The 13666-nt window shown below is 47.0% G+C and overlaps 1 protein-coding gene across 1 annotated transcript in view; it reads left to right on the top strand.

The window, feature by feature from the left end:
• Positions 1–1106: 1106 nt before the first annotated feature.
• LOC147900299 (uncharacterized) overlaps positions 1107–13666 on the top strand; it is a 45162-nt gene continuing 32602 nt past the window's right edge. The window contains exons 1-3 of the mRNA XM_087377623.1: positions 1107–1807; positions 1918–2492; positions 2672–2761. Coding sequence (XP_087233749.1) covers positions 1565–1807; positions 1918–2492; positions 2672–2761 — 908 coding nt within the window. The 5' untranslated portion in view covers positions 1107–1564. The remainder of the gene's footprint in view (positions 1808–1917; positions 2493–2671; positions 2762–13666) is intronic.

Below are 13666 nucleotides of genomic sequence, written 5' to 3'. Positions count from 1 at the left end.
CACCTGAGCGTCATGCCTGGTGAGATATTTTGATGCCAACCCAGAAACACAAGCTGTGCGCCAAAGGGTGTGCACCCTTAGCCATTCTAAATTCTCGACTGTAGTTAGTGCTGTCTTTTTATAGCCTAGTATCTCTGGTAAGGAAAAATGAGTTTGATATACTAACTTTCGTAAATGAAACTCCAAGGGCAGTGCTCGCATGCACCCATGCGTCTTGTTTAATACACAATTAAACCAATATGGTATAGAGCAAGTAGCAACATGCACATCCTTTGCAATGGGCTGACCACTCAGTAACATAAGTGATAACACTAAACAAGCAATGGAGGTAGTGATTTAGGACTAACACTTAAGGGAGGAGTTTGAGGAGCCCATTTATGAATTTTTTTTCTCTCTCTCTCTCTCTCTCTCTCCCTCCCCCTTCCTTTGCCTTCACTTTGCTACCTCAGCTCTATGTTGAGCCGACACCCAATATGGGAATGGCAGCTCTTATAAAGTTGAGCACCCGTCGGTTAACGGAGTTTTAGAGTGGTAAGCTGAGGGCTCGAGAGTTCAAGGCAGGGTCCTGGTATCTTCTCCGCTCTCTACTTGTTTAGAGGTGACACGAATACATAAGGTAGGGGGAAAGAGCTCTCCGAGAGAAATGAGTACCAAACATAGAAGCGCCGGCTCTCAAATTAGAAGAGAAAAGAGCAGAGTCCCATGCATGATTGCCTTAGTTGAAATTGCATTTAATGGAGCCTCAAGTCGTTGGAGAATTAGGAGGGCCTCCTTGCATCGCGGTTGAGGTTGGGGAGGCCGCTCCTGAAAGGGGAGGTGAGGCATGAAGCTTTAGTGTGTTCTCGTGTGTCGGCTATGGCATGCTTATGGAGCAAACCATGTGGTGGAATGTGCTTTGTTGGTGTCCAAAGCTAAGATGAAGGGCACTCTAACACCTAGCGCCTGTTTCCCCGCCATGGTGTGAGGTGGCGGTGGGAGCAGATTCCGCCACAGGTGGCCAATAGAGTCCAGAGAGGCTCTGGTGGTGTGTGTAGGCCATAGGTGGCCAAAGTGCGGGCACCTGCATGGCGTGGAAACAAGCGCTTAGGAGACCGGGAAATCGATGAGCGGTCTTCGAGCTCTGCAGAGATCAAAGACGTAGCTCTCTTCATATTCTTGTTCGAGTAGCCAACTCGAATTCTGCAAAGACGTAGCTCCAACAAACAAAGCATACCTCGAACAAGCAAAGCATCTCAGATCTCCCTTCCTTTGCTCATCCCACGGACGACATCACTCAAAATCCGCTCTTTTCCAAGTTTATCGGATCCTGAAACGCGGATTCACGATTTAGAGCCACCAACACTGCGAGGGAGTAAGAGAGCTATTTCATTTAGAGGAGTTCTGTGCCCGCATTTGAAGCAGGTTCGGATGATGAGAAATAAAGAGGAGATTTGTGTCCGCATTTGAATCAGGTTCCAATGATGAGAAGTAAAGAGGAGATTTCTGTCCGCTTTTGAATCAGATCAAGGAAAGATAGAGGGAAGCCGACAGGGAAATTCTCACAGCAGGAAGTTGGGACACTAAAATGCCGAGACGTCTCTACTTTGTGGTCCGAAATCTGTTCCCGCTGTTGGTGTTGGTTTTCCTTCCTTGGTTGCTGCTGCAATTTCTATCCTATCCATCATGTACAAATCCTAATTATGACGAGCGTCCGAAGGGTGACGTCCAACTTGTAGCCATGGTAGTTGGCGATCTCCATCTCGCCGGGCCGAAAACCATGTGGTTTGATCGCGTGCGCCGAGAGGCGTCCATGAAGACCTCGTTTAAGGTGAGAAGAGAGAGACAGAGAGAGCGCTTAGCTTGGCCATCCGATACTTTGTGTGAAGTGCATCTTGAGGTCTTATTTTCGAAAGTCTTAACGCTTCCTCTGGTACGCAGAGGGCCTATCAAATGCTGAAACCCCATGCTTTACTAGTTCTGGGTGATATATCTGATTGGGGAAGGAAATCAACAAAGGGGCAGTGGGAGTTCGTTGCAGAACGATTTTATGACATGGTCAGCCCTTATTCGGGATTGCCAATGCATGTCACGGTCGGTAACCACGATGTTGGTGACTTCTATCAGTTAACGCCAGCCTTACTGCACCAGTTCGTCGACAGTTTTCCTGGGCTGGACGAAACGGGAAGTGAGATTTTCACAATCAGGAACATCTCCTTCGTCTCTCTTAATGCCATGGCGTTGGCTTGTGCTGAATGTCCCCTGTATAGTCCTGTACAGAGAGCGGTGGAAAGAGCCAAAGACGCTTTGCAGAAAGGTTTAAGCACCAAATCTTCTAGTGGTTTTTCAAGAGACGGGGATTCTACTCTCGCAACTCTAAAGAACCCAGTGCTACTTTTGCACCTCCCGCTTTACAGGTTAGATGAGAGCGTTTGTCTCTCAATCGATCTACCAAGGTGTGCTCCATGGCATGAAGTGGAGGGAGGATGTCTGCCATTTGGTGTCTCAGCCCAGAGGCAAGTACTTGCATTGGGATGTGCAGCAAGGCTCCTGTTTTCTTATACGTTCCCAAAATGTTACCGACGACTATATGCAGGAAACGAATTTGAATTTCGCTGGACAACTCGACAGTGGTGTGCATGGAGCATAAAGTTTTAAATACGATCTAAACATGGTATTGTTTTCCTGTGTGCAGTTCTCCATTTAAGTTGACACCTTACAGAAGTATGATGGATATGCTGTCGCTCAACACTTCCAAGTACTTGCTCTCAGCATTGAAACCTAGGTGTGTAGCTTCATTTTAATCAACTCTTCAGCTAGAACTAAGTGAAGTTTTGAACTTACCCCCTTACTTTTGATTCACTATATGAAATATTTCCCGAAGGGGGAACACTGAGATTGTTTTTTTCCTTATTTATTCTGTGGAACCTTGGGTATTGTCCCTCTCCCTTAATGGTAGCCTTGACTCTGTAACTACTTCTAGAGCTCTGATGGAAACTCATTATAAAGGCTTTCTCTAAATGGACGCTTGTGTGTGTGTTTTTTGGGGTGGTAGGGGGTTTGTGGATAGGTGTGCCTATTTTGAGAGCACATCTTCAAGGATCTGCAACCCCCTAATTTTAATCAGGAGGAACAGCAGACTCCTATAATACTTATCTGTTCTAAGAGAAGACTTGCAATAGACTCTGCAAAGTCTGTGATAGAGGGAAGCTTTTTGTAAGGTTTGTCACGGGCATCCTCAACCTGTGGCATGCTGGACTGCCATGTAGACTGCTGCCATGCAGGCAGCCACATCAGCAGACCACGCAGGCAGCCACATCAGCAGGGCCTGGAGCAGGGCTACCTCAGCAAGTGCAAGTGACACGTCAGCAGAATCACCATACAGTGCCACATCAGCAGCCACGTGGTGGACTGCCACATGGCAGTCGGTGGTTGGCTGGAGCCGACCTAACAGGTTGGGACAGGGGTCAGCCCCTGATCGGTCAGTTTAGGGCCCAAGGCGGCCTATATGAGGGCAGCCCCTTGGCCTTTCAGTTCATCCACATTTCAGGCTACTATCCTTAGCATCTACAGGTTCATCTCCAGACTGGTTCAGTCTGGGTGCATCCTGCAGCCCTCATTTCCAGCTCTACAGTAAGGGATTCCCCTGCATACAGTATTCTCTCTTTCATTTTGTAGTGAGGGTTCATTCCCTTCATACAGTACTTATTCTTTCAGTTGTATTCCACCCTATTGGGCAGAGAGATATTCAGTTATTAGAGGCCCTTTATATTCCTCCCTCAGTTCTCACACTCACTCCACAGTTCCACTTGTGTGCGAGTGCATTATTCTCTCAGTTCAGATATTAACGAGTAGAGAAAGAGTGAGTTAGGCTTTCTCTGTGCTAATATTCACCCCCTGCTAGTACTATTAGTCTTCTGGCCCCCAGCTGAAAAATTAAACTACATTAGTGAGAGTATCCCGGCCCCCCTTACGGAAATTTAAACCGCCTTGTATATCTCACCTTTATCTCTCCCTTCCTCCTCTCTTGCCTTGCCGACCTCCTCTGCTCCCCTTCACCATCGTCTCCTACTCACTGCTCTGAGTTGCCCTTGCTCCTCCCTCACTCCTGCTTCTTCTGCCTCCTAGCTCACCCTCCTTGCTCCTCCCTTACTTCGCCGCTCGGCTGTGTGTTTCTGGCCCCTCTGCACCCGTGCTTCCTCTCCCCCTCTCTCCCTCCAGCTTCCTCTGCCTCTGCATGCTTCTTCTTCCCCTCTCTCTCTCTAGCCCCCCTGCTTCACCTTGCCTCTTGAGGGATTGCCTGACGTAGGAAATTTGTTTCCCTAGAGTTGTAAACAGCTGCTGCCTCGAGGTGATGGTGAGGCTTTGCCTAAGCAACCCGTGTTGGTGTTTTGGGGTGCATCGGGGGTGCAGAGCCCTGTGCTCACAAACATTTGGGACCGATGCATGTCAATTGATAGCATCTCTCATTACGGATCAGAATAGGAGGCTATGAAGGCCTGGTGCTGCTTGTGGAGCTGCTACGTGAGAAGTTTGAAAGTGGAGCTGCTTAGACATGCGAAATGGGCTTCCTCTGGTCATAGCATCCAACGAATGCTTATGCACCATGCCATGGCTCAAAGGGTCTTCAGCAAGGAAAATTCATGTCTCTCTCTCTCTCTCTCTCTCTCTCTCTCTCGATCATCTGCTCTTTCTTCATCTTGCAAAGCAGCATTCTCTCTCTAGCTTTGTCCCGCTCCAAGGAAGCCATGATCCTCATCTCTCTTCTAGTATAGCATTGATGTGCCATTCTCTCTCCTCTCCTGTCATAGGAGGTCAACCAGGTCATCCGCGAGGATCTTTTACAGCTACACACATTCCGGGCCTGGTTGGGGTTGAGCGAGCTTCTAGTGAAGCTCAGCTTCTACAGGGATCATTGTTTACATATCACAGAGGGGGGTTTCATTGACCCATCAGGATATACGCATATTCACTTACCCCACTCACTGAGGATCTCTATTGGGCAGTTTCGGGTCTCTTCACATAGACTGCGCATTGAGAGTGGCAGGGCAGAGGGTCTACCCCGGGAGAGGCGCATATGCACATTATGTGACATACAGGAGGTCGAGTCGGAGGAGCATTTCATTTTCAGGTGCCCAATTTACTATGAGATTCGAGGACGCTTCTACTGCCTCTTCGGAGACAATTCTTGGGTGTTGTCTCGATTTCTCTCCTATCCAAACCAGAGATGCTTGGCGGCTTTCATCCATGAGGCAGTCAGGCACCGTGATCGTCTACTTCGATCACAGAGATAGGAGCTGACCTCCTCCTTGGTGGACCCTTCTCAGAGCTCGATCACGGAGTTCTTCCAGCCAGAGCATGTGGACCCCCATACTACGAGGCCTCGACATGATCGGGATCTAGAGCCAACGACACAACAGCTCAGACAGAGGGTTGATGCACAGATTACACTTGGGGTATCCCCTCTCTGTTCAGAGTCGGGACTTGATCGACATGGGTCATTGTAGCCCTTGTTAGGCACTGAGCTATGACTAGGATATGACACAGGACCATGCCCAGGAGCAGCTGACAACACTCTATCGCTGACTTCATTCTTCCGCTATCTCATCCACCTGGATGACTTGATGATGATGATGATGAGGATGATGTGTAGTCGATCACTCTGACATGACTATGTTGTACTTAGCACTAGCTTCTTGCATTCTTCTTTGGTGTGGATGCTTGTTTAGTAGCTCCACCCTGATAGTTTGTTTGTAGCAGGATTCTCACAGTCTCATAGATCCATCGGTCTTCCAAAGACTTTAATAAACTTTCTTTCTTTCTTTGTTTCTATCCTTGTACTCCCCTGCTTCCTTTGCCATTAGAGCTTTAGATTTTCTTTTGTGAGATTGGGAGGTTTAGTTCAAGGACAACCACTATTTTATGGTATAGATAAGATGCGGAAAGGACACCATGAGCAGTAGTAACAAGTCCAGCTCTGGTGGGGAGGAAGGATTCGTCACTTTCCAAGCCTCGCCACCATAGAATCCCACCCCGGCCGTAGGGGCCCCGATGATAGTTTCGGCCATAGTAGCCATGATGTAGACCGTGATGCAGATGCAGCAATAGCAATCAGTGAGTCTCTTTACTTGCATGCCTGAGTGTTAGAAATTGACCAACAGAGGGTACGCATAGCGGAAGACTGCTAGAATAGCCTAGGAGCTCACACAGTGTGTGTGTAGGAGTGTGGAATCACAAACTTCTTAAACTTATGTGCATAGAATAGATGTGCAGACTCATCAATAGACAATGAACCAACTAGATAGAGAAACCACCAAAATAATATATTTATGTCCAAAGCTATGGACACAATACAAAAGAGATAGATCCAGAGTCCCACCAATGGTGTGGTCCTCTGATCTTACCACAAGGTACTCCTCCTAATCTGCTGGCTATCTCTAGACTCGAGCCCACATGCTCCACCTTGAGCGTAAGTAGACTTTCCGTCCCACCTTGCTATCGTTGCACCAGCCTAGGTGGGCAGCACCCTCAGCTAAGTCTGCAGCTACTGTTTGCTCTCTTCTCCTCCAGTGATGAGGCACAAGACAAGCTTCCTGATGCTCCTTTCTGATGGGGCTTTTCTGCTGCTCCAAGTGATGTGTTATGAGGGCCTGAAGGCCCTCCTTTTATAGGCCCAGGGCCTGCCGCAAAAACCGACTCAGTCAGCTTCATTCTGGCCGACCAGACTGGCCGACCAGTCTGCTGCTGGCCCTCCAGTCAAGCGTTATCAAGGCAAGGGCCCAGCCCTATATAAGGCATGCCACTGCACGCTAGCAGCCCCTTTGCTGCTCCATCTGGCCTCCATGTGGCCGACCCCATTGCTGATCTGCCCTGCCCTTCTGTGCCATCTTCTCTGCCAGATAGCCTGCCACGCAGGTGCCTCCATCCTGTTCATGCCGCCACATGTGCGCCTCTTTTGCAAGCCCAACAACCTGCCCTTTGCCGGCACCTTTTGGCCTGCCATGATGCTCCTCTGTTAGTCTGCTGTGTGCTGCCCACATGATAGCCTGTTTGGTGCCCATGTGGCGGCCCCTTTGGCTGTCCTGACCTTGTGAGGTGCTGCCCATGTGGCATCCCCCTCTCCTTTTCTCTTGGGCACATGCCCTAGGTCTCCCTCCCCCACGCTCTCCTCATATGGGGGCTTATAGATGGGGAGGTGACCTTTCCAACACTCAGCCCCAGGGATGTGGGATGATTGTGAATAGTCCACCAGAGAGTGCGAGAGGTCAGCTCGGGAGGCAAAGAAGAGTGCGATTGCGAGGCTGAGGAACTCAGAGATCACGGAGCTCATGAAGCCAAGGAACTTAGAGATCACGAAGCTTAGGAAGAGAAAGAACTCATAGATCATTAGGCTCAAGAAGTTAAGGAGGTCAGAGAGACCGAGGCTCGAGAAGCTAGGGAGGTTAGGGAGCACACCGCTCGGGAGGAGAAGGAAGAATGGGACTGACATCTTCTCATTTCTCTACTTCACCCACAGGGAGATGAGGGAAGAGAGAGAGTCTTGCAGCCTGTCAAAGCTTCATTTCCCAGGAAGTTAAGGAGGTCAGAGAGTCCGAGGCTCAAGAAGCTAGGGAGGTTAGGGGGCACACCGCTCGGGAGGAGAAGGAAGAATGGGACCGACATCTTCTCATTTCTCTAATTCGCCCACACGGAGATGAGGGAAGAGAGAGAGTCTTGCAGCCCATCAAAGCTTCATTTCCCAGGAAGTTAAGGAGGTCAGAGAGTCTGAGGCTCAAGAAGCCAGGGAGGTTAGGGAGCACACCGCTCGGGAGGAGGAGGAAGAATGGGACCGACATCTTCTCATTTCTCTACTTCGCCCACAAGGAGATGAGGGAAGAGAGAGAGAGTGTTGTAGCCCATCAAAGCTTCATTTGCCGGGAAGCTCAATTTTCTTTGGTATGATGGAAAGACCGGACCTTTAGTGTTGCTTTCTTGGCTCAACAAACTCGAGAGCTATTTCTCAGTTGTGCCTACTAAAGACAACGAAAGGTGTATTCTCGCATCGATGCACCTCACAGGTGAGATGGTCACCTGGTGGCACGAGTGTTCTTATTTGGGCAGCTATCCCCACAAAACCCTTTCGTATTAGCAGCTGTAATTTCCCAAAATAACCAGATATTTGTCCTGCATACAGAGGCATCTCCAATGGCCTTGAAGCATGGTTTGGCTGTGTACTAGGGAGAGGTGTAGCGTGGCTGGGCTGCATTACCAGCATTGGCATAAGTGCATTCTCCTCAGATGTTGGGTGTCCATTTTTATAGGCTTGCTTAGCCTTTGTCGTAACTCTAGGCATCATAGCTCCAACAACATGAGGCTTCTCTACGGCATTGTATCTCCACATTTAGCATATAGGACATCTCTCTCAAATTTAATAGCTGAATATGTAAGGTACAACAACTGTCATATATATCCTGACCTTGCAATGTGTCTCGTGTGTGCAATGCACTAGCCTGTGAGGCAAACTGCATTTCAGCTTGGAGACTTCCTGAAATCTAATGCATGACAATCTTCTCAATTAGCCCGAAAGGAGAGAATATTTAATGCACACATCCAATCAATGCCAAAAGAGAACCGGTGCTTTCATTGTCATGTGTAGGGCCACAAGAAGCAGTATTGCCCTCACTTCAAGAAGCTCTAGGTAGAAGAGCCACATCAGGTGGTTCATATGTAGCTTCAACTCCTTTGGGGACAACAATAGTGGCCATCGAGTTTTAGAAATGAACCAAACAGAGGGTATCACGCAGTGGAAGACTGAACAGAGCGTCCCAGGAATTCACGCAGAAGTGTTTAACTATGGAATCCAAAACTTCTTTTACTTTGTGGACTTGATATGCATGTGTGTGCAGACCAGTAATAGACAATGCTCCAAGAGAGATATAGAACCAACATAAGATATATTTCCATCCACAAAAGGACACAATACAAGGAGTCCAGAGTCCCACCAAACCATAGTCCTCTTTTCTTACCAAAAGTTGTGCTACTATCTCCCTGGCACTTCTAGATCCGTGAGCCCATGTGCTCCCCATTGAGCTTCTATAGACTCAGTCACCTGCGCCGACAAACACACCTCCAAGCTATCTCCCAAACAGCAAACTGTGAGGCAGGGAATGCATAGAAGACTTGACTGCCTTGCTGCCCTGATGTGCAGCCAATGGTGAGGTCCCAAGCTTCTCGACTCCCAGTCTCCTTGCTGCCCTGGAAGACAGCCAGGGTCCTGATCCGTGTGGGTTCTTTGTCTAATGCTAATGGCCACCTCCCTTGTCCCTGAATTGGTCCCTGAGGCAGGATCTCTTGCAGCTCCAATCCGCTCCTCAACTAGATCCCTGGTGAGTAAATTGTGGGCCTAGTGGCTCCCCTTTTATAGGGCAAATGCCCCTCCAAAACAGGCCGACTCGCTAGCCTCAAAATAGCCGATCCATGCTGGTTTGTCCAGCCTTTTGGCATGGTTGTTAAGACACTCGTGTCTTATGATAAGACACTTAAGACACGTGTCTTACCTTAAGACACCTTTAGACAGTCTTGCGTTTTTTTTTCTTTTGGTGGGTGGGGAGTAACAACACACATTGAGTTTGACTTAGCCATGCTATCATTGATGGTGACTTTGGATCTAGCAGTGGCAGTGACCTCATAGATTTAGATTAGGATGAATCTTCAGAGATTTGAGTCTTGAGAGTTGAAAGCTTCCTTTCAATTATATGTATCGAGATGCAGTTTTCATTCATGTCACATGTGACAAGATTCAATTGTCAGTTCAAACCTTTAAGTACTCAAAACTTGTGAGCTCTTCAGTCATGAGTCTTAACTTAAACTTTTAAGTCTTGAGTGACGAGTCTTGACTCTTAACTACATTGTACAAGTGCATTGTTTCTTCTTGCATTATTTAAGTGTAGCTTAATGTACTTCTAGAATCTAGCAGCTAGCTATGCTAGCAAGTTGTACACTTGTATACTTATACATATATTAATTAAATATTTATTATTATAACCACAATGGCATGTCTTACGTGTCTTATCTTTAAGACACTTTAGACACTTGTGTCTGAAGCGTGTCTAACGTGTCGTGTCTTAACGTGTCTTACAACCATGCCTTTTGGGCCCAGCCGCCCTGGTCTGTGAAAACTGGCCTGGTTGGCTGGCCGCCCTGGTCTGTGAAAACTGGCCTGGTTGGCTGGCTTGGGCCAGCCCAACCAGGCCCCTTTGCAGCCAGCTACCCGGCCACGTGGCCTGCAGCTAGTGGTCCAGGCCCATACTAGCCCCAATTGGGGTCTTCTTGCAGGCCCTGGACCTGCTCCAATCCCCATCGCCATCTGCTTGAGCCTGTTTCAGCCTAGATCTCTGGCCCATGGTTTGCTCTTGCCAGGCGCCTATCAGATCCAGCCTTTTGCCTACTGTTTCGGCTGTGCAGCAGCCCTGGAGCCCTAGATATGCCGTACTAGCCCCATATGTGCTACTGCAGACATGTGCCATAAAGGCGCCTCCAGACCGATGCACTCCTGGGCTGTACCAGCTCTTCCAAGCCATCAACTCTTGACCCAACTGCTTCAGGATGTCCATGCAGTCTTGTACAGGCCTCCATGCTATAACCGGTATGTTCCAGGCTCCAGATCTTGCCCGGAACTGCTGCGAACTGATCACATGTCTGCTCTGTACATGATCTACACCAGGAGCTCCACTCAAGGCCAGGTAAGTCTCTGATTGTGCTGACCACGTGGTAGCCATGTGCTGCCAATGTGGCAGCCCCGTGCTTCTACATGTTTTGCTCTATGTATGCTGCCCTCATGCTCTCCTCATAAGGGGGCTTATAGATGGGGAGGTGACTTTTGCAACATCGAGGAGATTGACGATCAGTAGAAGGGGAAGCCTCACAAGTTTCCCACTATGTTTCAGTGTTACGGCCAGATTGGTGGTTGGAATGACTTCATCATTGCAGATTCAGGGTTGAGCGGATATCATTTCCACCAAAGCCACCAAGGAGGCCTAGTTGACTCTTATGCCGACATGGAGGTCACCTCAGCCACTATGAAGATCTCAGGGTGGGTAGACAATCGGCCACTTAGGGTCGCACCTACTTAGGCAGCGGAAATCATATTAGGGACATGATGGTGGCACCAATTTGATCTGATTATCAGAACCAGGGCTTGGATATGAAGACCCCAGGCTGTATCAAAGTTCATCTCCTGGCTTAGGGATATTCTGCCTCTACCTTTGATTTCAGCAATGGAGAGGGCTTGAGTTAGGAACCCCCCCAGCAGTACTATAGTAGGACCTAGGATGTTTTCCTCTTGATGGGTCTCCCTCTGTCCTATCACACAATATGATCGGAGGAGCATTGCATTGGACATCTTGCTGGATTGTCACCCCGCAGCAAGCATCCTTACCAGAACTCAGTGCAGGAGCTTGAGTTTCAGTTCCCTCAGATAAGGAGAGTCGTGCTTATACGGAAGCGTGATTTCCAATCGAATAACTTAATAAACTTGGAATTTTAGAACTTTCATAATTCCACATAAAAATACCACAACTTCAAATGCATTCATACCACGTACATCCACATAGCAATAAAAGACAAAAGAGGTAGAGATAAGTACAACAGCACCGACTAAGTGAGAACGAGGCTGCTCCCCACAAGTGGGTAAACCTCGGGGGGGTCACTCATCATATGTAACCCTATCACGTGAGTTCAACAGAAGGATTTTTTTAATTTCTAAAATTTACATAAATAAATATACATAAGGGACTATTTAAAATAGTTTTGGAAAAAATTTATAGATTTGTATAGAAAAGGGGTACATTTTATTAATGAAAATTTTTACAGATAAGGGACTTTAAATATAGGCCTTGAACGCACGTGATATAGAGGGTTTATACATAGTGACCCCCCCGAGGGGTAAACCCAATTATATATATATTATATTCAATGATGCTTAGTCTCACTACAATGGTGGTACAGCTCTTTGGACAAAACCCCCCCTGGGAAATCCATAGTTCTAGACCAACACCTAAATATAGGACTATTACAATGATCCTCTTTTTCAAACTGGGGCTCAGATATATGTGTGACTGAGAATCATCGAAGAAAGTAACCACCGGTAGCCCCTATCCCGGTACCAAGTGGAGAAAGCTCAAAATTGGTCTTGGTCCTCCTTACACCTTAAACATTGGAAATTGAGATTCTACCCATTAGGGTTAGTGTAGAATCCTTAGACTCTAGAAATATCAATCTTCTCAACACAGGCAAAACCCTAACTGTCTAAAAATAAAAAAAGGCAGCTTAGAGATAAAATCAAACACCTTAAAACCATCAATTGCACCTTATAGACTAAAGGTTGGTTGCTATAGAAAGAAGGTGCTACTAGAGAGAGAAGGCATCTAGAGAGAGAGAGAGTCCAGAGACAAGGCATCTAGAGAGAGAAAATGTGTCTAGAGAGAAATCGTCCATACAAAAATCGTCTAGAGAAGAGAGAAGGCATCTAGAGAGAGAAAACGTCTAGAGAGAAAGATGATAGAGTGGCTTGATGATCTAGAAGTGTGGCAAGGCCCTTAATTTATAGAAGAGCTGGGGGAGAAAAAGCAAAGGGTTAGAAATAGGAAAAACTTTACAAGAATAGGGAAAGCTTGGAGAAAAAGCCAAAAGTAGAAAAGCTAGACTCTAAATAGAACAAAGCTTAAATTTGAGAAAGAAAATAACTTTTAATATCAAATCAACTTTTTATTTTATATACCTCTACCCATAGACAATAATTAACTAATCTAGGGGCCTAGGACTCAATCAACCCTAGAACTTAAGCGGCTTAAATCTAGCTCTAGACAACGCGGAATTCTACCAAACTGGAACCATCTTTTAGCTCTCGGAAAGCCCTAGAAATGAGATACTCATGGATTGGGTTTTCATATCACTTCCAACTCACAAGACTATGTGATCTAGATTTGTCCTCATTGACTAAGCATCATAGCCTAACACACCAAGGCTCACCCCCAAAGCCATTGAAGGTGTTAGGAGTAGAACAGTCGGGTATGGAGAACCTGCAAAGCGTCATCAGTCTTGTACGTCATGTTGGTAATTTAATACTAGGTGGAGGGTGCCCATGACATCCCCTTCTGTTGAAACATAGAGCCTCCCAATATGTTGAAATGAGGTGACTGACTATGGTATACGTGGCTCATGAATTGTAACAATGGCTCTTCTCACTGCCATATTTTTTTATCATTATTTTTGCTTCTTGAGATATCATTTTTATTGACCACACTTGTGAATACTTTTATTTGAGTTATTGTGACAACACTTCACATCCCGGCCATGCATCTTTTCTTACCATGTGCACATGTTCATCGGCAGTTCAGAGTACTCTCTTTACATGGCTGATCACCATGCATTGCTATCTCCAGTATAGCACTTGTCACCTTTAGTGTGACCCTTTCCGGACATCAGAGCTCTTAGTGCAATCCATCGCCTTCAGTGCGATTTGTCGTGTTTAGCATGACCAATTGCCTTGAGTGTGGCTCTATCACCTTTAGTGTGACCTACCGTCTCCAAGTATGGTCTATATTATATCGTCTCCAGTATGGTTTGCCATCTCCAGCATGGCCTATCTTTGCCATCTACAGTATGGCCTATGTTTTCCATCTTTAGTATGGTCTTGTGTGACTGTCTTCGT

This window comes from Dipteris shenzhenensis, chromosome 7 (genome assembly GCF_047967505.1).
Source record: "Dipteris shenzhenensis isolate YYH24624 ecotype China chromosome 7, Dip_SZ_1.0, whole genome shotgun sequence".
NCBI classification, from domain to species: domain Eukaryota; kingdom Viridiplantae; phylum Streptophyta; class Polypodiopsida; order Gleicheniales; family Dipteridaceae; genus Dipteris; species Dipteris shenzhenensis.
Note: the sequence above shows the minus strand (reverse complement) of the source record. Positions and strands in the feature narration are given on the sequence as shown.